Raw genomic sequence first — 25,604 nt, 5'->3', positions numbered from 1 at the left:
CTTTGTCCAGCTCATTCATTATGTCATGATTGGATAGGATTAGAAAATCTTTACTCAAGAAGAGATCTTGGTGTTAGAGCCTTAAGTTATAAGTATGTGACCCTGCTTTCATGTGGGTTTTGCTCAGAAGCAGTTACCACCCTTATGTATTTGTGTGTGTGTGTAGGTTGACTAACCCTCAAAACTTCTGAACTGACAGATTACTGTTATAGACTGATCCACAGGGAGTTAATACAATAAAGTTAATTTTTTATTATTTATACGAAATAGTCATGGGTCAATCTTGAGCAGAGGGACTATTGTGCTTAATGTTTATTACTTTGATCTCCCAAGAACCTTTAAAAATGTATGTGTGTGTGTGACATTGTTTTGCACCTGTGGAAGGCAAGCCATATTTTGTCAGATTTACATAGTTATAGTGTTTATTTCGACTGGATTATTCCCGTGTGTTCTGGGAGCAAATCTATTTCGTTCAACCAATGATTGAGTGCCAGTACTGTTCTGAGTATTTTCCTCTAAATAGAGAGGTAAGACATGACTCTTTCCTCCGAAGGCAGAAGCATCGGTGAGAATTTTTAACCTAGGTGCTATTGACATCAGGGGCTAGAGAATTCTTTCTTGGGGGGAGGCCCGAGGAATACTGTCCTGTGCATTGTAGGGTGTTTTAGTAACACCCCTCCCCTCCGCCTACCGATAGTACCACCCAGCTTGTGCCTATCACCTTTCCCAAGGTCCTTGAGCGTCCTCCACTGGGAACAATTCATGGGGATCCAAAAACAAGGGGGCCTATGACCCATGTGGGTAACAAGCTTCCCTGGGAGAGATCCACTGCGCAGCAGAATGGCATGGGCAAGACTGGTGCCAGAATAATGCATCTCTCTACTGAAGACTGGTTGTTCTTTATCAAAGAAAGCTGGTGCATGTGGATAGTTAGGAGTTTACCTTTATTAGGCCAGAAGAGTTTAAAAAACATCATGCCTATACAGCATCTTTGGGCAAATCTGAAAAGGTAACTCCATTACAATTTCTTAAAACTCTTCTTTCTTAGAATTATATGTCATGGGCAAAAATGATGAAGTAGGGTGTCTTAATCCACATGGTGTCTTGTGTGTGTGTTTGCATGTGTGTGTTTGTATGTGTGATCACAGCTGTGTTCCTCTCTTGATTTATCTGACCAAATTTGTTTAAAAAATCTTGCTCACGTAAACAGTCTGAGGTTAGAGTTCTTGGTGGAACTTAAATTTTTCCAACACAGTACAATGCCTCTCTTCCTCAAGGGCAGGATGTAGATTGTACTACAAGCTCTTTCTCTGTCTTAGGGCTTGTTTTTCCATAGACATGTCAGAAAGACATCCTTGTGGTTCAGGAGTGAATTAGCAATGCAAGATTCCAGATCCTTCTATCCCCGGGTTATATAGACACAGTGTTCTATGATGGGACAGCATCCCTGCACAGCTCCATTAAACATCTGCTCATTTTGAAAATTAAAATAATTTCCTATCACTCAAGGCAAGGAAGTGTAGATGGATGGATGTACCAGATTGACTATAAGAACTCCTGGTGTGATCTGGGCGGTAGTGGTGGAACAGGTTGTTTGTTAATAAATTAGAGAATCAGTAACTAATACAACTCTTTCCTTCTTTCTTCCACCCCGTTGGGATGAACTCAGATCCTCTAGCACGATGCCTGTGGTTGTTAGGAAGGCATCACAAACTCCTGCGCCACCATCCCCACCCCATGTCCTTTCATCCTGAAATTTACACAGCTCAGAATCTTCCCCACACTCACTTCTGTGCTCTCTCCTCACTGCTGTGGCTCTACCTGTGATGCTTAAGCATACGCTGTGGTCCTGGCTGTGCAAATCTCCCTTTTCCCTATGCCCCAAGTCCCATTCTCTAACCTGCATAGTAGGTACAGTGCCTTGGGGGAAAATGTTTCAGTGTCTGTTTCTATTAAAATCAGAAGAAAAAATTGGCTATAATAATGAATATGTACCAATGAATCCAGCCTGAATTACACTCATCTTTATACCAACATAGCTCCAAATATAACTTCTAATGATTTTTTCTTCTTCTTCTTCTTCTTTTTTTTTTTTTTAAGAAAGAAAGGGGCCCAGGAAAGATGTCAGGAGCCCACACATCCCCTTTGCACAGATAAGGTTGCTGCTCTTGTGCTCTTTAAAATGTGGCAGTTGCTCCCTATGGCTTTAGGTGTTTCTTACGAACTCAAGGTCATTCACTCCTAACCCTGTGGTGCCTTTTATGTCTCCTCCCCCTGAGCTCATCCTATGTACCTTTTCTGTGCCAGTCTTTGTCTGCCTGCTCTGTGCAAACTCCATCCTCCTCCTTCTCCAAATCAAACCGGTCCATGCTTTATCCCATCAGCATCTTTTATTAGCCAGTGGGCCTCCTCGTTTTTGTCTCCAACATTGTGTGTCTGTTGAAGTCAGGGATATTTGGGTCACCCCTCCACCCCCAGCCTTGGCTATGTTCCCTTCCAGGGAAATGTGCTAATATATGGCATCGAGCCAGAACTTTCCTGAAATTTAACCCAGGAATCCAACAGCTCCAAAACCTTGTCTGTTTGAAGCGGGAAGGGCAAATGTTTGATAATCTAAAGCATATGCTGTTTGACCTAGCTGTTCAGCAGATATTTTCTGGCTCTTCCCTGTAGTATTTTCAGGTGTATTTTTACATGAGCCTTCACTTCAGGTGTTAGGTTACACCGAAATCTCAGAATCGGTTTTGTGCCACTGAGGGGTTTTAGCTGCAGGAATTTTTTGAATAGTTGATCGGATGCTTTATTAAAGGAGCCTGGCTGCCCACACTCTTTGTGCAATTCTTGGAGTCTAGGGAGATAACCTGACTTTTTTTTTTAATGCTGCCTGAATCGCAAAATGTTTCTCCTCTCAGCAATGTTTTCTCAGAGAGTCAAAAAATTAACAGTGAAGCTTATGGAGCCACCTTGCTTTTTGTGCCCTATTGTGTTATGTTTTTCTAAGAGGAGCCTGAGGGTCTTGAACAAGTGGAGCTGCAGCTGGCATTTGGGAGTTGGTAAAGACAGAGGTGTGAGTGCTGCATTTTCTTTTCTCCACCTGAGGAAATTATTCTCCTGGTGCTGCAAGAAAAAGAAAAAAAAATCCCACGGGTATCTAAGCTAGAATTATTGTTCTACGCCTTTGTCAATAATTACATTTTCTACATTCTAGTTTATTACTGCTGTTATTTTTCATGCCAGGCATTCCATATGCTTTCCATAAATATTTATCAAGTGTTTTATATGTGGGAGAGAAAGAGAGTTGAGTAGTTAAGAGCAGGGTGGATCTCAGGTAGACAGTGAAGTAATCCTTCCCTTGTTTGTGTTACGTAAAATGAAAGAGGACCGAGAATCCTTGTTCCGTGCACTTGAAGTGTTTAGACATTATCTCCAACAGATAAAAGTTACCACGAATACTTAGAGGTGGTACCACCATCTGCATCCTCACTGGCGTAGCACTTCCCGATACTGTCATTGTCACTTTCAAATTGCCTCCTTGTAGATCCTGTCTGGGGCCCCAAACAGCCCTGTGGGTTCTGTCCTCCCTTAGAGATAAAGAAACTAAAACTCAGATGTTGTGTCCCTGGAAATGACAGGAGAAGTGAGTGGAAAAGTAAGACTCAGTATGTTGGGTTTTCTTTGTTTTTTTTTTTTATTTTATTTTTATTTTTTATTTTTTCTCCTCGTCTTGCATTGTTTCTGCAACATTTTTGCTTTTATGTAGTTGAGAAAATAAGGGATATCAAGTCTTCACTGCTGTCTTTCTTCAGAATTATTTTCTCCTGGTGGTGTAGTTCCTAGTAGTCTTTATTCCATAGGAAAGGCAATATAAATAATTCTTATTGTGAGTCTTAGGGCTTTAGAGAAGGAAAGCTTCTTTGAGACGTGCCTTGGTGCCTTATTTAAGAAGGATAATCTACCCCTGCTTATCAAGCAAATAGCCTGAAACCTGAACCTTGAGTCTTCTTCAGTCTTGTAACCCTGGAGGAAAAGAAATAATCGTGGTTTACACGAAAAGTGAGAAGTTAACAGAAAACCCCGTGAACCATGAGCAGGAATGCAGTTTGAAAGTTATTGTAGATTTTTCACATCAACTTAATAGGCTCTCTGATTTCTATTATGTATGCAAAGCAGTGTTTCTCCTATACCAGAAGTCCTAGTAATAAAAACACAATGGTATGAGCTTGATAAGCAGACGGAAAAGGTAGATAAGTAAATATCTGGCAACTTTGAAAGGAAATAAAGGAAAGGAGAGAAAATAAATATTCTCCCTGCTTGTCAAAAATAAGATACTTCGTGTTCTTTTCCTGAATTTGTTCTATCAGTATTCTAAAAATAGAAAAGTAAAGTTCTAAGACCATGAATTCTTTGATGCCACTTCACCTTATAGATATTTTAACTTTTAACCCTTATAATGCACTTATTTATTATATACTCTTGTTCCAACATGCCCGTTAGGTGGCTTTTTACTCCCTATATATAAATGTGAAAGTGTGTTCATGTGTGTTTGTGTGAAGCAGTGAGAACAGAAGGAAATGGCAAATATCTGAATTCCTCTGTCACAATTTGCTTTCAGAGTAAATTCTTTTTTTTTTTTTTTTCTTTTTTTTGGCTGTCCCTGTGGCATGTAAAAGTTCCTAGGCCAGGGATTGAACCTATGCCACAACAGCAACCTGAGCCGCTGCAGTGACAATGCCAGATCCTTAACCCACTGTGCCACAAAGAACTCCAGAAGTAAAATCTGTTTCTTCTGTGCTGTACATCTTAAAAGGGTCAACCCTGTAGCAAGTGAGAGAAATATAGAGGAAGAAAAAAGAACTAAACAACATTAAAATTGGCACTTATTTGTTCCTTGAGCATAAACTTTATGCTCTAGGAAATCAATTATTGTGCTATAGGTAAAGTGCTATTGCTAGATCCATGGCAGAGCTGTGTGATTAGATAGTGAGGAATATGATATTGCATGAAAGGTTAAGGCTAAGTACATGTGCCAGGGGACAAGTGAGACATCATGTCAACATCCAAAATCTCATATTAAGATATAAGAGGAATCCCCCTAGGAATAGCGCTAACAATTTAGCTTGCAAATTATGTGGGGATAGTATATTCCAAGGAAATAAAATAAATTATACATACAGCTTATCACTATGTCACTTAACTTGGCTGTGCACTAAACTCAGGTGTTATTGAGGCTTTGGGTGTTATTTAGCTTTGGGACTTCTCTGGTGTCACCTGGATGAAATCTGGTATAATCTCAATGTGAAGTATCAAATGACAGAAGTACTTGACCCAACGTTCCAGAATTCCCTGTGTCCCCATTTCTCACCCCACCCTCTTCTCTGCATAGACATCTGCCTTTTAGAGAGGGCTGGGCCTGGACTATGTGTGTGGTAAGAACCCTCCCTGCTTGTGTTCGACAGATTTCAACAAGCACATACTGGTTCGTGGAATGTGATCTTAGGAGTTTGGTTATTTGGTGATGGAATTTGTGTGTTCTTTGCTGAAAGAAGTGTAATTAGAATGAAATGTATTCATGCAGCCACAAGTAAAATATGAGCAGGAGCATTGTCTGTTGAACATTAGACTATTTTTATTAAAATATTTCCTTTGGAAACATATTGAGCGACACAGATATACAGAAAAAACCAGTGGTTACTGATAGGGAGAGGGAAGGGGGGGGCAATTGGGGGTAGAAGAATAAGAGATACAAACTATTATGTATAAAGTAAATAAGCTACAGGGATACATTGTACAACATGAGGAATATAGCCAATATTTTACAATAAATATAAATGGAATATAACCTTTAAAAATTCTGACTCACTATGTTGTATATTTGTTAACTTTTATAATATTGTACAGCAACTATACTTCAATTAAAAAAAAAAAAATATGGATACCTTCCTGTTGTGGTTCAGTGGGAACCAATCTGACTAGTATTCACGAGGATGCAGGTTTGATCCCTGGCCTTGGTCAGTGGTTAAGGATCTGGTGTTGCTGTGGCTTTGGTGTAGGCCAGTGGCTACAGTTCCGATTTGACCCCTAGCCTGGGAACCTCCATATGCCGTGAGTGAGCCCCCACCCCCCCAAAAAAGAGTGAAAACAACACTTTTTTTTTTTTTGCCTGTTCTAGGGCCGCTCCTGTGGTGTATGGAGGTTCCCAGGCTAAGGGTCCACTTGGAGCTGCAGCTGCCAGCCTACACCGCAGCTGTGGCAACGCCAGATCCTTAATCCACTGAACAAGGCCAGGGATCGAACCTACAACCTCATGATTCCTAGTTGAATTTGTTAACTGCTGAGCCACAATGGGAACTCCCAAAACAACACATTTAATTTTTTTAAAACTTGGGCATTTAAATAAACTGTATCATTTGCAGAGGTATAAAGAAAAAGAAAGAAGAGAAGCCCCCCAAATCAGTTAATTTAAAGATAGTGGTTGATTGCTATCTTATTAAAAGCTTCAGTGGGTATGTTTGGAGCACCATTCCCCCTACCCCCAACTCAGCCCCTCATTTCCAGTTCTAGGAAATAAAACCAAGAGTGTAGGCATCACAGGCCTGAGCTGATCCATTTTCCTATCTGATTTGTACCTCATAGAATACATGGAATATCAAAAGTTTGTCACGTTTCCGGATATCAATGTGCTGCTTTATGCCAGTTGAAATAATTGAAGTCCTCACTCTCCAAGAGTTTATTAAAAAGGGAATGATAAATGAGAGGAAGTGATAAATGTTCAGTAGCTTTAATGAAAGACAAATGGGTGATGTGTTGACATGAACATCATTTATTATTGTAAATTTTGTGCTGCCTTCTGTCTGACTGTCCAAAATAGAAATGTAATGCAAGCCCAATATACCCTTAAAAATTTTCAGTCATGTTTTAAAGAGTTAAAAGAAAATTGATTTTAATAATTTATTTTATTTAACCCAATTATCATTTCAGCTTATGAAATTATTAATGAAGTATTTTACAACATATCTTTAATAGTAAGTCATCAAAAGCCCCATTGGGACACTAAATTTTCTCTGGAAAAGTTTGATAGAGTGGATAAAATTGAGTCAAGAAGTAGATTTTCTTACCCAAGTTGTTCTAAATATACTTTAAAGTTTTTCAATAATAGGATATTGAATAATTGGTTTTTACATTTAAATTTGCATTAATTACAATGAACTCAAATGAACAATTGAGTTCTTTAGTTAACTAGCTAGTGCTCAGCCTCACTGGACAGTACATGTTCAGGGGGCTTGGCAGTATAGTCAGCCCTGCTTGGCAGTATAGTCTGGTGTTCTGCATCCACCGGAAGCCGACTGTACTACATCATTTTATATAAGGGACTTGAGCATCTGGGGATTTTGATACCGAGGGTAGGGTGGGGACAAGGGCTTGGAGCAAACCCCCATGGGTTCTAAGGGACTGTATCGTTGTTTTCTTTAGACCTATGTAACAAGACTCATGGGCTAACAATAGCAAAAATAGTAGAAAAGCAAAATATCTGGGAGATCATTGCCTCAGCAAGCTGGATATGACTGATACTCAGGTTCTAAGGTTGGGAAGTGCCCAGCTTTGAGGGTTTCACACAAATTATTATTTGAGCAAAGGTCTTACTGCTTAAAATCTTTGAAAACTGTTAACTTTATCTAATTTCCCACTTAGCTGAAGAACTCCTTCGGAAACCATGATGGTTGGTTATCCGTCCATTTAAGAGGTCCCTTGATGAGGCTCTCACCATCTCCTGATGTTCCTTGCCAATCACTCTCCATCACTGATGTCATATTTATAGGTTCTTCCTTGTGAATTAGCTTCAGATGTCATTTGCCACCCTAATTTTTCTTATTAGAGTCTTCTGATAAAATTTTGTTTCCCTCCAAGATAAACTTTCTTTAATTTTTTAGTGTTTATCTAAAAATATGACTACGTCACTCTAGAAGTGATTTGACACAGTGCGATTTCCTGTGACATCTGGAGCCCCATATTTGTAAAGTGTAACTATGTTACTGTTTTTTTCCTTTTTTTCATGTTCATCTCTTAAAACCTTTGGAACTTTTCCTTATGAAATAGCTACACAGCTATTCCTTTCCTGTCCTGTACTACTTCAATGAGTTATTTTAAACAAAACACAGGATCTTATATATACTTTATATTTTATGATTCTTATTTTTTCCATTATAGTTGATTTACCGTGTTCCATAAATTCCAACAAGCACATGAAAAAATGCTCAACATCACTAATTATTAAAGAAATGCAAATCAAAACTACTATGAGGTACCACCTCACACCCGTCAGAAGGGCCATCATTAACAAGTCAACAAATAGCAAATGCTGGAGAAGGTGTGGAGAAAAGGGAACCTTCCTATACTGTTGGTGGGAGTGTAAATTGGTACAACCACTGTGGAAAACAGTATGGAGATACCTTAGAAAACTAAATATAGAACTACCACATGACCTAGCAATCCCACTCTTGGACATATATCCAGACAAAACTTTCCTTGAAAAAGATACATGCACCTGTATGTTCATTGTAGCACTATTCACAATAGCCAAGACATGGAAACAACCTAAATGTACATTGGCAGATGGTTAGATTAGGAAGCTGTGGTATACATACACAGTGGAATACTACTCAGCCATAAAAAGAACAAAATAATGTTGTTTGCAGCATCATAGATGGTACTAGAGACTCTCATACTAAGTGAAGTAAGAAAGACAAATACCATATGATACCACTTATATCTGGAATCTAATATAGGGCACAAATGAATCTTTCCACAGAAAAGAAACTCATGAACTTGGAGAACAAACTTTTGGTTGCCAAGGGGAGGGGGAGGGAGTGGGATGGACCAGAAGTCTGGGTTAATAGATGCAAGCTATAGGATCTTGTACCTAAAGTTCAACTTGGGTTTTTTACCTCCTGAAATAATTTTGAACCCTGATTCTATCACTTAGTACTTTATTTATGCCTATCAAATATATGCCTGTATTAGTTTCTTTTGCTCCAGTTATGCTGCAAAGCCACAACCCACCCCAAAATTCAGTGGTTTAAAATGATAACCGTTTATAGCTCACAGGCCCATGGGTCATCTGATCTTTACCAAATTTGATAGAAAACAGTAAAACTTAAGCAATTGTGAACACATATAAGTTACCTCTTGGATCTAAAGCAGAAAGGGGTAATAGAATTGGAGTTTTCTGTGTTGCATTATGTGCTGAATGCTTATCTGCCCTAGCTGTCAAAACTCATGGAAATCCTGCTGGAAAATGGCTCATTTGTTACCATCAAATTTCTTTACAACGAATGCCATTCAAAACAGCATCCCTGAGGAGCCCAATTTCCAAGTCCTCCGGCTAGTTAGTAACATGACTTAAATGCAATAACCCTAGAATGAGATTTTAGCGAAGCACTGTCATTTTATATTTGCTCTAATTGCGCTCTACCTGTAAACTGTATGTGTGTTTATTACTCCTAACACCACTACATACTATACAGATGGCAGTATAGTAGTTATACATACAGGAACACCTATATGTAATATGCTCATTGTTGAGAAATTAGGAAATAGAGATTAAATAAGGTAAGCTGTGGAGTTCCCAGCATGACTTAGCGAACTAGTATCCATGAGGACGTGGGTTCGATCCCTGGCTTCACCTAGTGGGTTAAGGATCCAGTGTGGCTATGAACTGTGGTATGGGTTGTAGAGGTGGCTCGGATCTCCAGTTACTATGGTTGTGCCATAGGCTGACAGCTGCAGCTCTGATTTAACTCAGCCTGGGAACTTCCATGTGCCGCCAGTTCGGCCCTAAAAAGACAAAAAAACAAACAAACAAAAAAAACAGTAATCCTTGAAGAACATGCATTTACAGTTTGGAATGTTAAGGATTCTGGACCCCTACTTTGCTGATTCAATTGGCTGTTTCTGATTTAAGAAGACAGCTAATTTAGGAGAAAGTTTTTGTTTTCATTTCCCAGAAGGTTTCTTAAAAAGGAAGCTACCAAAGGTTACTAGATGTCAGTGCCTAGGGATTTAAATTTAAGAAATGCAGATTAAACATTTCAACCTTTTAAAAATTGGATTCGCTTTCCCTTTACTAGCTCTAAAAATTGCTTTTTTTAAAGAGCCAGTAACAAAGAATGGCAAAATAACTCCTACCATTAGGGCAGAAAACTCACTTGAAAATAATAGAGATTTGAATAAAAAAACTTGAGAACTAGTAGCAGGAACACCAGTTGGCTTATTATGAAAAAAAATAAGCATAGGCTTTGGGGTGAACAGCCTTGATCAGATTCTTAGCAAGTTTTGAGCTTTTCTCATTATCAAAGTAGATATGGAAGTGACTTATTAGGTTCTTCTGGGAGTCAAATGAGACAATGAAGGGAAAAGCCTAAGGAGATGTTCATTTTTGCCCTTAAGTCTCTTCCTATATGTGTTCACAGTGTCAAAGTTAATGTGATAGAACAATATTAAGGGTCAAAATAGTATAAATATCATGATACTGTATATTTTTATATATGGAACGTGCCAGTAAAACAAGATGGAATTAAAGAGATAAACATTAAAAAAAGGGAAGCAAACGCACAGGGAGTTCCCGTTGTGGTGCAGCAGAAATGCATCCGACTAGGAACCATGAGGTTGTGGGTTCAATTTGCTCAGTAGGTTAAGGATCCAGCGTTGCAGTGAGCTGTGGTGTGGGTCACAGACGCAGCTTGGATCTGGCATTGCTGTGGCTCTGGTGTAGGCTGGCTACAGCTCTGATTAGAACCCTAGCCTGGGTACCTCCATATGCTGTGGGTGTGGCCCTAAAAAGACAAAAAGACAAAAAAAACAAAACAAAACAAAACAAAACAAAAAAACCCACAGATTTCAAAACCAATCCTTCTGTTACCATAAGTGAGACCATTGGAGGAGGGGAGAATGGGAGGGTAAGAATAACACATACACACTACGGTATAAAACAGATGATTAGCATGAGAACCTACTGTATAGGACAGGAAAATCTACTCATTAGTTTTTAATAACCTATTTAGGAAAAAAAATGGCTGTATTTATGTGTATAACTGAATCACTTTGTGTATACCTGAAACTAATACAACATTATAAATCAAATATACTTCAATAAAATTAAATTTTAAAAAGTTAACAATAGGTAAACCCGGGTAAAGAGTGTACATTTGTCTTTTATACTATTCTTATTCTAGAAATCTTCCTATAAATGGGGAACTATTTTTATTTTTATTTATTTATTTATTTATTTTTAGTCTTTTTGCCTTTTTTCTAGGGCCGCTTCCCACGGCATGTGGAGGTTCCCAGGCTAGGGGTCAAATCAGAGCTGTAGCCGCCGGCCTACGCCAGAGCCACAGCAACGCAGGATCCAAGCCATGTCTGCGACCTACAGCACAGCTCATGGCAACGCCAGATCCTTAACCCACTGAGCAAGGCCAGGGATCGAACCCGAAACCTCATGGTTCCTAGTCGGATTTGTACTGTGCCACAATGGGAACTCCAGAACTATTTTTAAATAAAAAGTTTTTTAAAAAGAGAAAAAAACAAAAGTTGAAGGAAATTTGTTAGCACTTTCAGAGCACAATAAACACAATTATACATGAAATAGTATATATATGGTATGTGTATATATATATATACATGCAGTTAAAACATTGGACATTTACTGTTTAGGACTATATAGGCATTAATTAGTTGGATTTAAAACTATAGGCAAAGAGTTTGGTTGTCCTACATGAGGCTCTATTTTTTTATTTCCAGATTTACATGTGTTCTAGGCCATGGACATTACTCTTTCTTGGGCCCGCCTAAAATTCATGCTGCAAACATTGGCAGTTTGGAAGTCCTTGTGGTGCAGCAGGTTAAGGATCCAGCGTTGTCACTGCAGTGGCTTGGGTCGCTGCTGTTGTGTAGGTTTGATCCCTGGCCCTGGAACTTCCATATACCAGGGGCTTGCTTCCCCCACCCCATGTTGAATAACAAAGGTTTCTATTGAAAGAACTCTTGATTTCCTACTGGGCACCAGTAGGAAGAATTTATTTATAGGCCTTGTTATGAGTTAGAGGGAATTTGGGGTCAACTTTAGAATATCTGCAGGGAAAAAAAAAGCTTGATATGGTCGAAAGACAAAACTAAAACAATTTAGTAATGAGCCTGATGTCCTTTATTCATTGAAAGTCAATCATGGGTTGGAGGAGTACAGTACCTAGCATCAGAGCACTGCTCCTGAGGGATCTGGGGTAAGAGCATGTTTACAGAAGGAGCATCATGGAAGCAACGTGATTGTCTAGGAGGTCCGGATGGGAATTTCCTTACAAGGCTAACAGGTCCTATTTCCTAGGGTAAACCAAGCTCGCTAAAGCTGAGTTGGAGGATTCTGATGGGTGTGTTAGGATTCCTTGGCAGGTTATTTCCCTGACATGCTTTAGGTGATGTAGGTTTAGATTTGTGACATGGACCACACAATGATGGCTTCCATTGCGTGGTTCCCAATGTAATATAGAACTAGCTTTATCAATATCCACGGAAGCTGTGTATTTATCAAGGCGCTGTAACTTGTCTTTTGAAGCCAGGTCAACAGCATCCCCCAAAAGAATGTCAAAATTTCAAGGCGTGAAATATGTAGATTAGTTCACTGAAAGGAGTGGTTTCTCTCTTCACTCATGTTTCCGTCCAATCATTTTTAGCCTGGAACTGAAGCTCTGATCATCATTGCACAGCAGCTCAGGGGTGTGCGGAATGGGGCCACCCCTCCACACAGGTAAATGGAAGCTGGGTTACAGTTTCAGTAATCACCTTTCATTTTCCTGGATGCTTTGATTAGCTCCTCCATTCTCTCTCATCACAAATCCATGCACACACGCACAGGGGCAAAACCTTGGAAAATTGCAATTTTCCATTTTAATTAGAGAATCAGTACGAGCCGTGTCAGCCAAACGTTTGATGGAGTAGGTCCAGCTTCAATCTCTGTGTCTTCTTAACTCCATGGCCTTGACAAATCCTGCAGAGCCTTTTCCTTCTCCTTAGTTTTGGGATGGATGATTTTACAGACTCTTTCAGATTTTAATTTCAGTTCTCCCCTGTTAAAAATAAAATGGCAATTACAGATGTTCTGTTTCTGCTTAAGGTTTTTCTTTGTGGGGGTGGGGTGGGCATTTAAAGGGAAGCCTTGCTCATAGTCTGTTCCTTTGGAGAATGAAAATTTGTTTATGTTAATGATTAAGTGAGATACTTTATTCGACCTTGAAAGGGTTCCTGTTCATGACTTCTTGAGGGTGATTTGGCAGGATAATTATGTTGAAAATGGAAAATTTGAGTGTTTTAAAAGTAATTTTGTGGGACTATAATTGTATTATGCCCAGGTTAAGGGAAAACTATTTATATGAGGAAATCAGAGCTGTGATAGAAATAGCATCACTGTGTGCTTTTTAAAAGATACTTACTATAGGAGAATCTGACCCTGAGGAAATGTTGAACTGATTAAATAGTAGCAAATGCTCTATGATGTGAGGGTAGCTGTTCAGACCAGAGAGAAGTTTGTTTAAATGCAGTAACCAGATGGTTTTCGTTAGCCATAAACCTTAAACGTATGTAAGTCCGCGGATGCACTAAGTTACGATCTGTGCCCTTTCCTTGCCAGGCAAGACTTTTCAGCCAGTGAAACAGAGCGTTCCTTGTTCCCTTTCCCTTTTCGTTGAGACTGAGTAGGGAGGAATGCTGCCAAGCTAGCTGTATAAGGAATTTTGATCTCCTTGATGATAACAAAGGGAAACTTGGGGGAAAGGGAACACCCAGTTTCAAAGACAGGGGGAGAACTTGTTTGAGCAGCTTGTAAATTGCATCAGTCCTGGGTGTAGGTTTCCAGGGTCACCTCTGCAGATTGGCCAGATTAGGTCTATATGTTTATGTTTGTTGATTTTCATTTCCCCTTGGGCCCTTTTTAAGCTGTTTTCTAGCTAACTTGCTTTTGGAAAGTCCATTTTCACTTGAGGACCTTGTTTACGTATTATGACCTAAAATATTCTTCTGGCGGCATAGTTTCTAAAAGAGCGACAGCCTTTTTAGGTATAATATTTGTGTCTCTGTATTTCAGAGCATTCTGTAAATAGCCTGTTGCTTTTGAGGCAGTGTGTGTATGCGCCATTGTCTTAACCAGTTACTCTGTGCATTGTGGCTGAGTCCTGTTTTCCCATGGGAAAGCATCCCTGCTCTTATGATGTCAGTGGAAAGTCACTCAGTTTACAAGAATTATCTTCATCTTCAGCCTCTCAGGAATGCATGGGGCATGAATGGCCATTTATAACAGGGTGCCAATTTTTAGGTGTTATCTTGGATTTCTGCCAAGTAACCTTAAGTTACTCTAGATAGTGTTAAGAGGAAAACAAAAATTAAAATGTAATTGTTACTTAAGTGGTTATAACTCCCATCACTAAAGTTTTTTGTTTCTTTTCTATTGAAAAGAGAAGTGTTTTTAAAAAGTTAGGAATAATTATCTTTAGGATGACTTTGTCAGAGTTGGCATTTTCATTGCAGCAGATAACTTATTTTAGGACCGAAAGATTTTAGTTTTAAAAATGTCTTGAGAATTCCCGTCGTGGCTTAGCACTAACGAACCTGACTAATATCTGTGAGGACCTGGGTTTGATCCCTGGCCTCACTCAGTGGATTAAAGGATATGGCGTTGCAGTGAGTTGGGGTGTAGGTTGAAGATATGGCTTGGATCCCCCGTTGCTGTGGCTGTGGTGTAGGGTGGAAGCTGTAGCTCCAATCTGACCCCTAGCCTGGGAACTTCCATATGCTGAGCAGGTGTGGCTCTAAAAAGAAAGAAAAAAAAAAGAATGTCCATATTCACAGGTTGTGAATAGGACCCTGTGTGTGCTGTATTAAGCCATTTTTTGAGGCTTCATTCAGAAAAAGGGATTTGGAGTTCCCTGGTGGCTCAGTGGGTTAAGACCCAGCATTGTCACTGCTGTGGCTTGAGTCATTGTTGTGGCATGGGTTTGATGCTTGGCCCAGGAACTTCTGCATGCCACGGGCATGGTCAAAAAGAAAAAAAAAAAAAAAAAAGATAAAGGGTTTTGAGTAAACCTGTTGGGCCCTTGGAAAGCTATGTGTTATCTCACATGTGACCACCTTGGCTGGTGATGGTTTCCTTCTGGATGAATGCCAGGGAGTGGGCTGCTGCTAGTAACCAGACTTTGTTTCTTAAATGGGTTGTTTGATGCCAGTGAGGATCCTGTGGGTTGTTTGTCTTCTTTTAATTAACTGAGCCAGGGATATCTTTCTTAAAACATGAAATTCTTTGCAGGTGGGCTTCATTAAGAATAGAAACATTTCTGGTTCAATTTGGTATCTCCCAGCCAGTTACTCTGATCTTGTTCACAGCTGGTGTTGATTAGAGAAAGAATTTTTGCCCTAGAAACATGATTTTGGTATTTATTCGTGAAGGGCCTCTTGTAGTGTCAAATGTAACAGATGTATACATATGGACAATTTTATAATTTCTATCATAAAAAGTTTTCCTAAGTAGTGAGGAAGCAGAGTTTGAACTATTAAATAATCTCCATTCTAAGAAAATGGGGCATGTCCATGATCATAACTTCCTATACTTATTTTTAAAGTTGATGTTAGATCTCATTTGGTGGAAAATACAAAAGGAAACGAAGCATGTGTTTTCTTATCCTAACTCCCATTATCAAAACTGAGAGATCCTAAGGCAATTAAAGATGTTTTCCAGTAATACAACAGGGCCATAATCAATTCATTTGAAAGGCATGGGAGAAAGATTACCACTATTTGGTAACTGGCACATACAAACATACGAGCAGGTGGCATCAAAATAACTGTAAAGTCAAAAAGAAGAAAGGATAACAAAGTGAGGAATGGACAAAATAGACGTTAAGATGTCAAGGTAGGAAGAAGTGAAGAAACATTTGATGTGTTGGTCAGGAGGGGTGACCAGGTGTCTCAGCTTGCCGAGGGACTTGCAGAGTCTCACATCCTGGAAACGTTTCCCCTCAGTCCCAAGCAGACCGGGATGGTTGGTCATCTTATTGGTTGGTCATGGCAAGGACGTGCCTGATTTACTGCTTTGTCCTCAAAACTACGTGAGTGCCTAGCATGTGTTCTATACTCAGACGTAATGAATGAAGCCATGTAGCTGCTGTCATTTATTATCGTTGCTGTTGTCATATTGGAGTTGCCTCTCGGCAGCTAGAAGGTGAAGGAGTGTGATCCCCAAGGTGTCTTGAAGTTGGGAGACAATGTCCGGATCTTGAGGACTGTTTTAGGCTAAGGAATTGAAGGATTTTGAGTTAGTGATGGAATAATCAGAAAAATAAAGAGAGCCAGCATAGTTCATTGTGACAAAAGCCAAGGAAAAAGACTTCCCAGGAAGAATTATGTCTGTCACAGAAGTTGGAAAGTGACGGGTACTGAAGAAAAAGTCTACTTGCTGTCTGCGGAGGTCATCTGTAGCCTTTGAGAAAAGTGTTTGAATGGTGGGAATGTAAACCAGACTTCATGGGTCTTAAGAAGCAGGAGAGAGGGTGGTATCAGTGAGTGTTTACGTCACCACCTGATTGGGTTTGTTGGAAGACAGTAGTTCCTGTGGAACACAGGTAAATTATGGCCACTAGCCAGGTGTGGCCTACCATCTGTTTCGTAAAGAATTTTTTTTTTTTTTTTGTAAAGCAGCCACACCCATTTTGCATGTTGTCTGAAGCTGCTTTTGCCTTGCAATCACAGCATTGAGTAGTTAGAAGAGAGAGTGAGTATGGTTCACAAAACCTAAAATATTTACCGTCTGGTCTTTTACTTAGAAAAGTTGCTGACTCCTCTGCTCTAGAGGCTAATCGTATGGAGGGAAATAGTTTTCATCTCTTTGCTTTTCTCAGTAGAGCAGATCAAAGGCTATTTGGGGATCTATGGAGGAGCTGGAGAAAGGGAGGAACTTATTGGGTATCTATTGCTGTGTACCAGGTTACCTCAAATCTAGTGGTTTAACACAAGAAACATTTATTATCTCAGTTTCTGTGGGTCGGGAATTTAGGAGTATCTTCCGGGTGGTTCTGGCTTGAGGTCTCTCTTAAGGTTTCCGTGCTGTCAGCCAGGGCTGCAGCCAGATGAAGGCTTGAAGAGGCTGGAGGATGTTTGCAAGCGCACTCACATTGCTGGCAGCAGACTCTGGGTCCTCCTCACCTGGGCCTCTCCTCGGGGCTGCTTGAGCGTCTGTACAACATGGCCGCCAGCCTCTCCCAGAGAGCAAGGACGAAACCCTGGTGCCTGTTATGACCTTGTCTTGGAAATCACCCGTCGTTTTGGCCCTAATTTATTTGTTGCAACTGACAAACCCTGATACATTATGGGATGGCGGTGAGAAGAGGATGAACACAGGAAGTAAGGACCACTGGGGGTCTTCTGGGAAGCGGGCTACCATGGGGGAGAGAAATTGGTACGTCCGTGGTCCTTAAGGGGAGGATGTGGCATGAAGAGCCTTTGTACTCACAAGGAGATAGCCACTATGTGACCACACTGTAGAGAATCTGAGGTTCAGAGAACTGTTGAGATGGAGAAGGGGGAATTCATTCAAAAGAATAACTACCAACTTGGTAAAAGATTATTCCATTTACTGAATTGTAAAATGCCTTGATAATGGAATTTACAATATAGGCAAAGCCTGTATTTTATAAATAAATGAGTGAATAAACAAACAGATTTTATATATTTATCCATATTATAACTAAATTGTATAGGCTCCTTTGCATCTAATAGAGGGTCTTATCAATAGCTATCTCTTCTCATATGACTTTCTTACAATGTTATTATTTAAAGCATTGCATTTCTTCTTACTCCCTCAGGAAACCTGTGAAACTTACTTTTGTGGAGCACTGCTTAGGCCGCTTCTTTGCATCAGTCGGAAAATGAACCTCTTAGTTTCTGGCTTGGAAATTCGAGGTGGTGGACAAGACCCTAAACTGGGGACTTGGGGTGGGGGTGAGTCTCAGCTGTTCTGCTGACCATCTGATACGGTGGCCTCAGCTGCTGTTTGTTACATCTGTCACTGTAGAGGCAGAAATTGATGAAATATACCTTCCAAATTAGAACTAAAAATGTAGGAAATGTTGCCTGAAACATGGTTTTGGAGATTGTGCCAGGAGCTTTCACACTCAGGTCTGTGATAGGTCTCAGCTGGGTTCAATGCCGGATGTTTGGCCTTGTTTTTTTAAAGGACATAAATCCTCTTATGGATTTATGGACAAAATATATACGAAAACTAGACTGGACAGATGTTTGATCTATTTCTACATTTCTGTGGGAAGAAATGTCAGGAAGCTATTTCTTTAACTAAAATCTCTTGGCGTAATTTTAGTGTTGTTGTTGCTTTTCCCTCCTGTGAGCAATTTTTAGAAATGAGGAGTTCCCATTGTGGCTCAGCAGGTTACAAACCTGAATCGTATCCATGAGGTTGTGGGTTCCATCCCTGGCCTCTCTCCTTGGGTTAAGGATCTGGTGCTGCCATGAGCCATGGTTTAGGTTAGCAGAGTTGGCTCCTATTTGGCATTGCTGTGGCTGTAGTGTAGGCCAGCAGCTGTAGCTCCGATTTGACCCCTAGCCTGGGAACTCCCATATGCCTGCTGAGGATGCAGCCCTAAAAAGCAAAATAAGGGAAAAAAAAAAAAAAGATATGATACAAATTATTGTGGAGTCACCTGGTTCTCAACTGCATGAATGGCTTCGGTTGGAAGAGAACTCTTCTTGGTATGGATTTCACACATCTCAGCAGCTGGATTTAACAAAGGGGGGAAATTACTTTTCTACTGTGTCTTTTGACACCTTTATTTCGAGGAACACTTTCACTCCTGTGGATTTCTTTTTCATCTCTTGTTGATTTTTTTTTTTCTTTTTGAGCTATCAGAACCTATTAAATGAGATAGTGTTGTATTTCAGAACTTCCATTTTCCCCTTTAAAAATATTTATGTTGGGAGTTCCCGTTGTGGCTCAGTGGGTTAAGAATCCAACATAGTGTCCATGAGGACACAGGTTCGATTCCTGTCCTCACGCAGGAGGTTAAGGATCTGGCATTGCCTCAAGCTATTGCATAGGTCGCAGAGCTGCAGCTCTGATTTGACTGGTAGCCTGGGAACCTCCGTATGGCACAGGTATGGCCCTAAAAAAGCAAATATATTTATATTTGAAGGTAATGCCTATGGGCAGAAGAGTTTGGAAGAAGGGTTTGGAAATACAGAAGGGCACCTGTTTTGGTGATGTGGTGTGTCACCTGCAGTGGTTTTGGTGACTTGGTGTGTCATAGCTAAGACCTACTGAGAGCTTAGCTCACAGCAGGTTCTCTGCTGGGCTCTGGATGAGACTTGTCACCTCCTTACAGTGAGATTGGGAAGATGAGACACCAGCATCCTTACTGTACTCTTAAGAGCTGGGAGAGCGATCACGAGAGAATGTTCTGGATAAAACCAATGGAATGCCCAATATAAGCATTCATGTGTGTGCATGGTAAATTCTGTAATCATTTTTTAATTCGAAAATTCATACCGTTGTCACTGGCTAACTAGTAAAACATGCTAATACCGTGCCCTCCTCTCTGAGAGGTGACATACAGCCTTACTTCCAGACCTGGTCACAGTGTAGGGCCTTGGCCTTGGGCTTTTGTGTGAGTCGTTTGGAGGTTATTATGAGAATATGGTTTCCTCCAGAGTGATTATATTTTTTTCAGAAAAAAAAAAATCTGATTTTATCGTCAGAACCTTTCAGTAAGCAAAATTTATAGACTTTTCAATGGAATCTGCTGTGGGGAAAATGTACAAACTTTCCATAAATAAATTCTTCTTAATATTGCTAATTTCTTCATTTCAGTGTTGGAAAAAAAAAAAACCCACTGTATTATAGGTGATTGGAGATGTATGTAGTATGCATAGTGCTTCACCCAAAGGAATTCGTAGTTGATAATTCTCAAGAATAGAACTATGTTTGGCATTGCTCCATGCCATGTTCCTCTTTCTAGCCGTCCCCCTCAACCTATACCCCAGAGTCCTGGGTTTCCGTAACTCACCGAAACTTACTTTTTCAGGTGCCCACTGATGGCAATGCCGGCCTGCTTGCAGAACCCCAGGTTGCCATGTTCTGTGGCAAACTCAACATGCACATGAATGTGCAGAATGGGAAGTGGGAGTCAGATCCGTCGGGGACCAAAACCTGCATTGGCACCAAGGAAGGCATCTTGCAGTACTGCCAAGAAGTAAGTCTCTGCTGGTGGCCAGCCATTCATGTTGGATCACATGCACCTTTTAAAACAAATTTAACTCTGTTGTTTTTGCATTTTGTCGCTTGCAGTGAACATCTTGGTTCCCAATGGTTCACTGTACCATTAATATATTTACTTGCTTTACCCTACTGTATGCATACATATTTTTTAAATTATGTCATAGAACACTCTTGGGATAGACCATAATGGAAGATGATAGAAGAAAGAGGGGGGTGTACCTATGACTGGGTCACCTTGCTGTGCAGCAGGAATTGGCACAATGTTGTATACCAACTGTTCTTTAATAAAACTAAAAAGTCATAGAACAACCGTCTATAAACCAACTGAAAGGTCATGTTGGGTGTCAAATGGTGTGTGTACTTCAATTTAAAAAAGGAGAAAAGCCCCAACTGAGTCAAATTTAAGATATCGTGGCACTTTTATCTTTAGAGTATAACATTCCCCTGTGGGTATGCAGTCAAAGTATTATTTTTAAAAGTAAGTAAGAGTTTCTGTTGTGGCTCAGCGGAAATGAACCTAATATCCATGAGGATGCAGGTTTGATCCCTAGGCCTTGATCAGTGGGTTAAGAATCTGGTGTTGCCACAAGCTATGGTGCAGGTTGCAGATGGGGCTTGGATCCAGTGTTGTTGTGGCTGTGGTGTAGGCCTCAGCTGCAGCTCCAGTTTAACCCCTAGCCTGGGAACTTCCATATGCCGCAAGTGCAGCCCTAAAAAGCACATGCGTGCATGCTCACACACGAGTAACTAGAATTAATTTTCTCTATTTATGTTACCAATTTCCTACATTTTAGTTCATTTATCTCTCTATATTTCATTTGTTTTTCTCTCCTTATTTTATTATTCAAAAATGTAAAACATGTACATCATTCAAACAGTGAAAAGAAGTTATACTCAGAAATCTCACTTGCCACCCACTCTCTGTTAATAAACATTTTCATTGTTCTTGATTTATCTTCCTTGCAATGGAGAGAACATATATTTTTCCCTCTTATAAAAAAAGGTAGCTTACAGTAAGTGCTGTTCTATACTTTGCTTTTTTAGTATAACTTTTAGATCTTGAAAATCACTCCCTCGCCATTCATAAAGATCTTCAGCTTTTGTGTATTTTTTCCTAGTTTTCATGTAATTGTTGTATAGGGTATTTTTAAAAATATAATTCAGTTTAAAATAACTAGCGTCCAAGGCATTTTGTCCCACCTATCTAGAGAGTTACCTGTTCCTATGATATGTGGCTTTTTGTGTTTTAAGAACATTTAAAGGAATTAGTCTTATGCCTCCTGGCAAAGCAAAATTCCTTATCCTCCATAAACAATAGATAACTTGGTAATGTTTTCTTTGTTGTAATCTTCTATGTATGAGAATTTTTTTTAGCCTTTTTGATCAAAATGAATATTTAACAAAAATATATATATATATTTAAACATACATATATGCCTAACATATATGATTTTTTTCTGTTGATAACACTATAAGAAAGGACAACCTCTACATTCTAATTCATGTTTTGAGAAGCAGAAAAGCAGCTGCATCATCATAATATGTTGCATATCAAGTAATTTTTATCTTGAAGTATGTGAACCATGGTGTGAAAAGATAATTCTTCATATTTAAGTAGAAAGCACTAACAGTTGCATCCTTTGTATTTTCTTATATTTAAGTAGAAATCACTAATATTTATATCCTTTATATTTAAAAAATATTATATAAAGACTAACAATAAATTCATTTTTTGCCCAGATATGACATTTCTAAAATATACATTTTTGAAAATAATATTCACATTCTACTGGAGAGTTCCTCTAGTACAAGTTTGTGGATAAATTATGAGTTTGGTAAATTGGAACTCAGTAAGTGCATGCTTATAGGCTTGTGACACCATTTTACTTTTCTGGATATGCATGCAGATTATGCATTCTAAATGTTAAGTAAGTTTTTTTAAAGGCTAGTTCTCAAATTTATGTAACGACGTTGACCACAGCATCATTTTCTGTTGAATGGCTATTTTGACATATGTGTCATAGTTGGCATCCAAGTTTTTCCACATTGTCAGTTATGAATAATCAGATGTTTTTATGTTTGTATGATGACTCTATAAAAATTCTTCTTCGTGACTCTGAGAACAACCCTTATTCCCACTCCATTAGAGAGCCCAATAATGCCTGGGTAGCTTCACTTCCTGCTTTAGGCTATTGTTTGTCCTCAGGCTAAGCCACAGAGTGGTTCAGAATCCCAGCCCCAGACTTTACCAGATTGTTGGTGACCATGGGTGGGAAGGAAGGAGAGTGAGCGCTTCGGTGGTTTCTCCTTTGTGTTGCAATTCTGGTTATATCTGTCTGTCTCCACTCACGACCCACAGAGGTCTTGTAGGACGATGCACACAGGCCAGAGTCTTAAGATGTGTTAGACAAACATAGGCTAGAGAAGAAAGAAGGGGTCAGACCATCAGGCCTTGTAACCCTTTTCATGAATTTGGTCTCTCCTTGGTAACAACAGGAAGTGTCATTGATGGTATTTATTTTTTTTCTAAAGGAGAATGACCGTACAGTAACATTTTCAGAAGTCTCTGTCTTGCTTTGTCAGTCTGACCCCATATCTCGTTGCTCAGTTCCCCAGCCTCTGCTCCTGTGCTGTCCAGGCCACTAGCCACTAGCCACACATGGCAGTTGAACACCTGCAGTGTGGCTGGTCCAAACTAACATGTGCTGTAAATGTAACATAAAGACCCTATGTCAAAGATTTACATGAAAAAAGAATGTAAAATAATCACATTAATAAGTTTACATTGATTTCATATTGCTATTGAAATGATATTTCATATGAAATCAATGTAAACTTATTAATGTGAATTAACCCAACACCATCAATCAACTCTACTTCAGTAAAAAAGATATAGAAATGTCTTGTATGCATGGTTTTAAACATCATGTGTATGTTACTAAATTATGAATATACATGTTATTAAAATGAATTTCAGCTGTTTCTTTTGACTTTTTAATGGGGCTGCTATGGAATTTAAAATTACATAGGTATTATATTTCTATTGTATTTCCATTGAACAGTATTGGTCTCCCACCCCTACCCCATCCCATACCACCTGTGATTCTGGGCTGTAAGGGTCTCAGATCCTATGATTTGCAAATGAAAGAGGGAAGCAGAAGTGAGGAGTCTCTCCAGACCATCCCCTAGAATTTTACTGGTGCGTGAGGATTAGAGAGGAAACCTTGTTTGGAGTCCTTTAAATACACCTTTCATTAAAAACACGTTAGTGCAAAAGGATTATATGAATGCTTTTCTTGAGCCCAGTGGTTCTCCCTTCATCCTTTGACATATGTCTCTGGGTGTTAAGGATGCAATGATGAGTAGAATATAGGACCTGTTCTTAAAAGATCTAACTGGAGAGAGAGGCTTATAAATAATTTTAACAGCGTAAAAACTGATGATGATGATGATGTTGATTACGATAATGTTGGCTTGTGGCGATGATGTTGATGATGCTTATAACAACTGACTCTTACTGAGCCCTAGCAGAGTGATGAGCTACCTTGCCACGTGCTTGCCCTCATTTTCTCCTCATGATACCTCTGGGGAAGAATCCTGGGAACAAACTTTGGTGAATTGCAACATTTAAGGGGAACAAATAGAATCAATGAAGGAGGAGCAGTGGCCAAAAACCTTCGATCAGAACTAGGGGATACTCACATAAATATATCCATTCTTTTTTTCCTATATAAGTTATTACAGACTATTGGGTAGATTTTCCTGTGCTATACAATAGGTATATGTTATCCCCACCTTTCCAATTCCTCCCTTCCCCCAAATTCTTCACCTATGGAAACCATAAGACTGAGATTGAAATCTGAGTTTGTTTCTGTTTTATATGTAAGTTCGTTTTGTATCTTTTTTTTTTTTTTTTTGTCTTTTTAGGGCCAATACCCATGGCATATGGAGGTTCCCAGGCTACGGGTCGAATCAGAGCTGCAGCTGCTGGCCTACGCCACACCCACAGCAATTTGGCATCTGAGCCACATCTGTAACCTATACCACAGCTCACAGCAATGCCAGATCCTTAACCCACTGAGCAAGGCCAGGATTGGAATCTGAGTCCTCATGGATGCTAGTCAGATTCGTTTCCACTGAGCCATGATGGGAACTCCCCCCCCCATTTTTTTTTTTTGGTGGTACACCTGGAACTAACGTGACATTGTACTCCAAAAATGATTAAAAAAAAAAAAAAGAAAGTGCTAGGAGGTATTATGTTGTGGAAGTCAAACTAGGTTAATATCTAAATGAGTGAATGCAAGTGTGATGCAGACCAGAAATGGCTGAAGTATAATTTTTGACAAGGCAAATCGTGACTCCCTTGCAAAATGAATGCACACTGAAGATTTTACTCCATTCATTGAGTAGGTAACCTGTAAGAGTTTAACCAGTTTGACTTGAAGAGATTTAAATTCTTTTTCCAACAAACTTCATGCACGTGGCTGTGAACAGGAAAAATATGATCTGTATTGCATGGGACAGGAAACATTTGCATTGCTATCAGATTTCTTCAATATTTTTCCCTTACGGAGTTGGATAGCAAGTCAATCATAAAAACATACCCTGTAGAATCAGATCATCCTTCCCACTGCCACCCCCCAGACTCTGGAAGACAGCATGTGCAATTCACTGCTAGGGCACCACTACATAATCTTTTATGCCCATTTCTAAATCATGGACATTGTTTTATAATAAATAAACAATTCTTGGAGTTCCCATCGTGGCTCAATGGAAATGAATCTGCCCAGCATCCATGAGGATGCAGGTTCCATTCCTGGCCTTGCTCAGTGGGTTGAGGATCTGGCATTGCCGGGAGTTGTGGTGTAGGTAGGTCTCAGACATGGCTCGGATCTGAAATTGCTGTGGCTGTGGTGTAGGCCAGTGGCTATAACTCCAATTCGACCCCTAGCCTGGGAACCTCCATATGCCTCGGGTATGGCCCTAAAAAAACTAAATAAATAAATAAATAAGTAAACAGTTCTTCTAATTTGGCCAATAAAAGTTCGTTGTTGATCTTTGGGATAGCAGTTTCAAGGGAATAGCATGAGAAGAAGTCATATTGCAGTAGCTTATAGGAGGAATAACATGAATGGATGGTGAAGCCATTTGCGTCTCTTTAAGGAAAGACCAAGAGGCAGAGAGCTGTGGGTCATTCACAAAAGAGGGAAAGGCTTTTTTTTATTGTTGTTGAGCTTTGTTTTTGAAAGGGAAGAACTTACAGAATGGGAGAAAATAGTTTCAAATGATG

General features: G+C 39.6%; 1 protein-coding gene across 8 annotated transcripts in view; it reads left to right on the top strand.

Annotated features, from left to right (window-relative positions):
* APP (amyloid beta precursor protein) overlaps positions 1–25,604 on the top strand; it is a 281,267-nt gene that overhangs the window by 41,466 nt on the left and 214,197 nt on the right. For all 8 annotated transcript variants that reach the window (XM_005670305.3, XM_005670303.3, XM_005670302.3 and 5 more), the window contains 1 exon segment: positions 20,121–20,288. In XM_005670305.3, the coding sequence (XP_005670362.1) occupies positions 20,121–20,288 (168 nt within the window).

This window comes from Sus scrofa, chromosome 13, assembly GCF_000003025.6.
Source record: "Sus scrofa isolate TJ Tabasco breed Duroc chromosome 13, Sscrofa11.1, whole genome shotgun sequence".
NCBI lineage: Eukaryota > Metazoa > Chordata > Mammalia > Artiodactyla > Suidae > Sus > Sus scrofa.
Note: the sequence above shows the minus strand (reverse complement) of the source record. Positions and strands in the feature narration are given on the sequence as shown.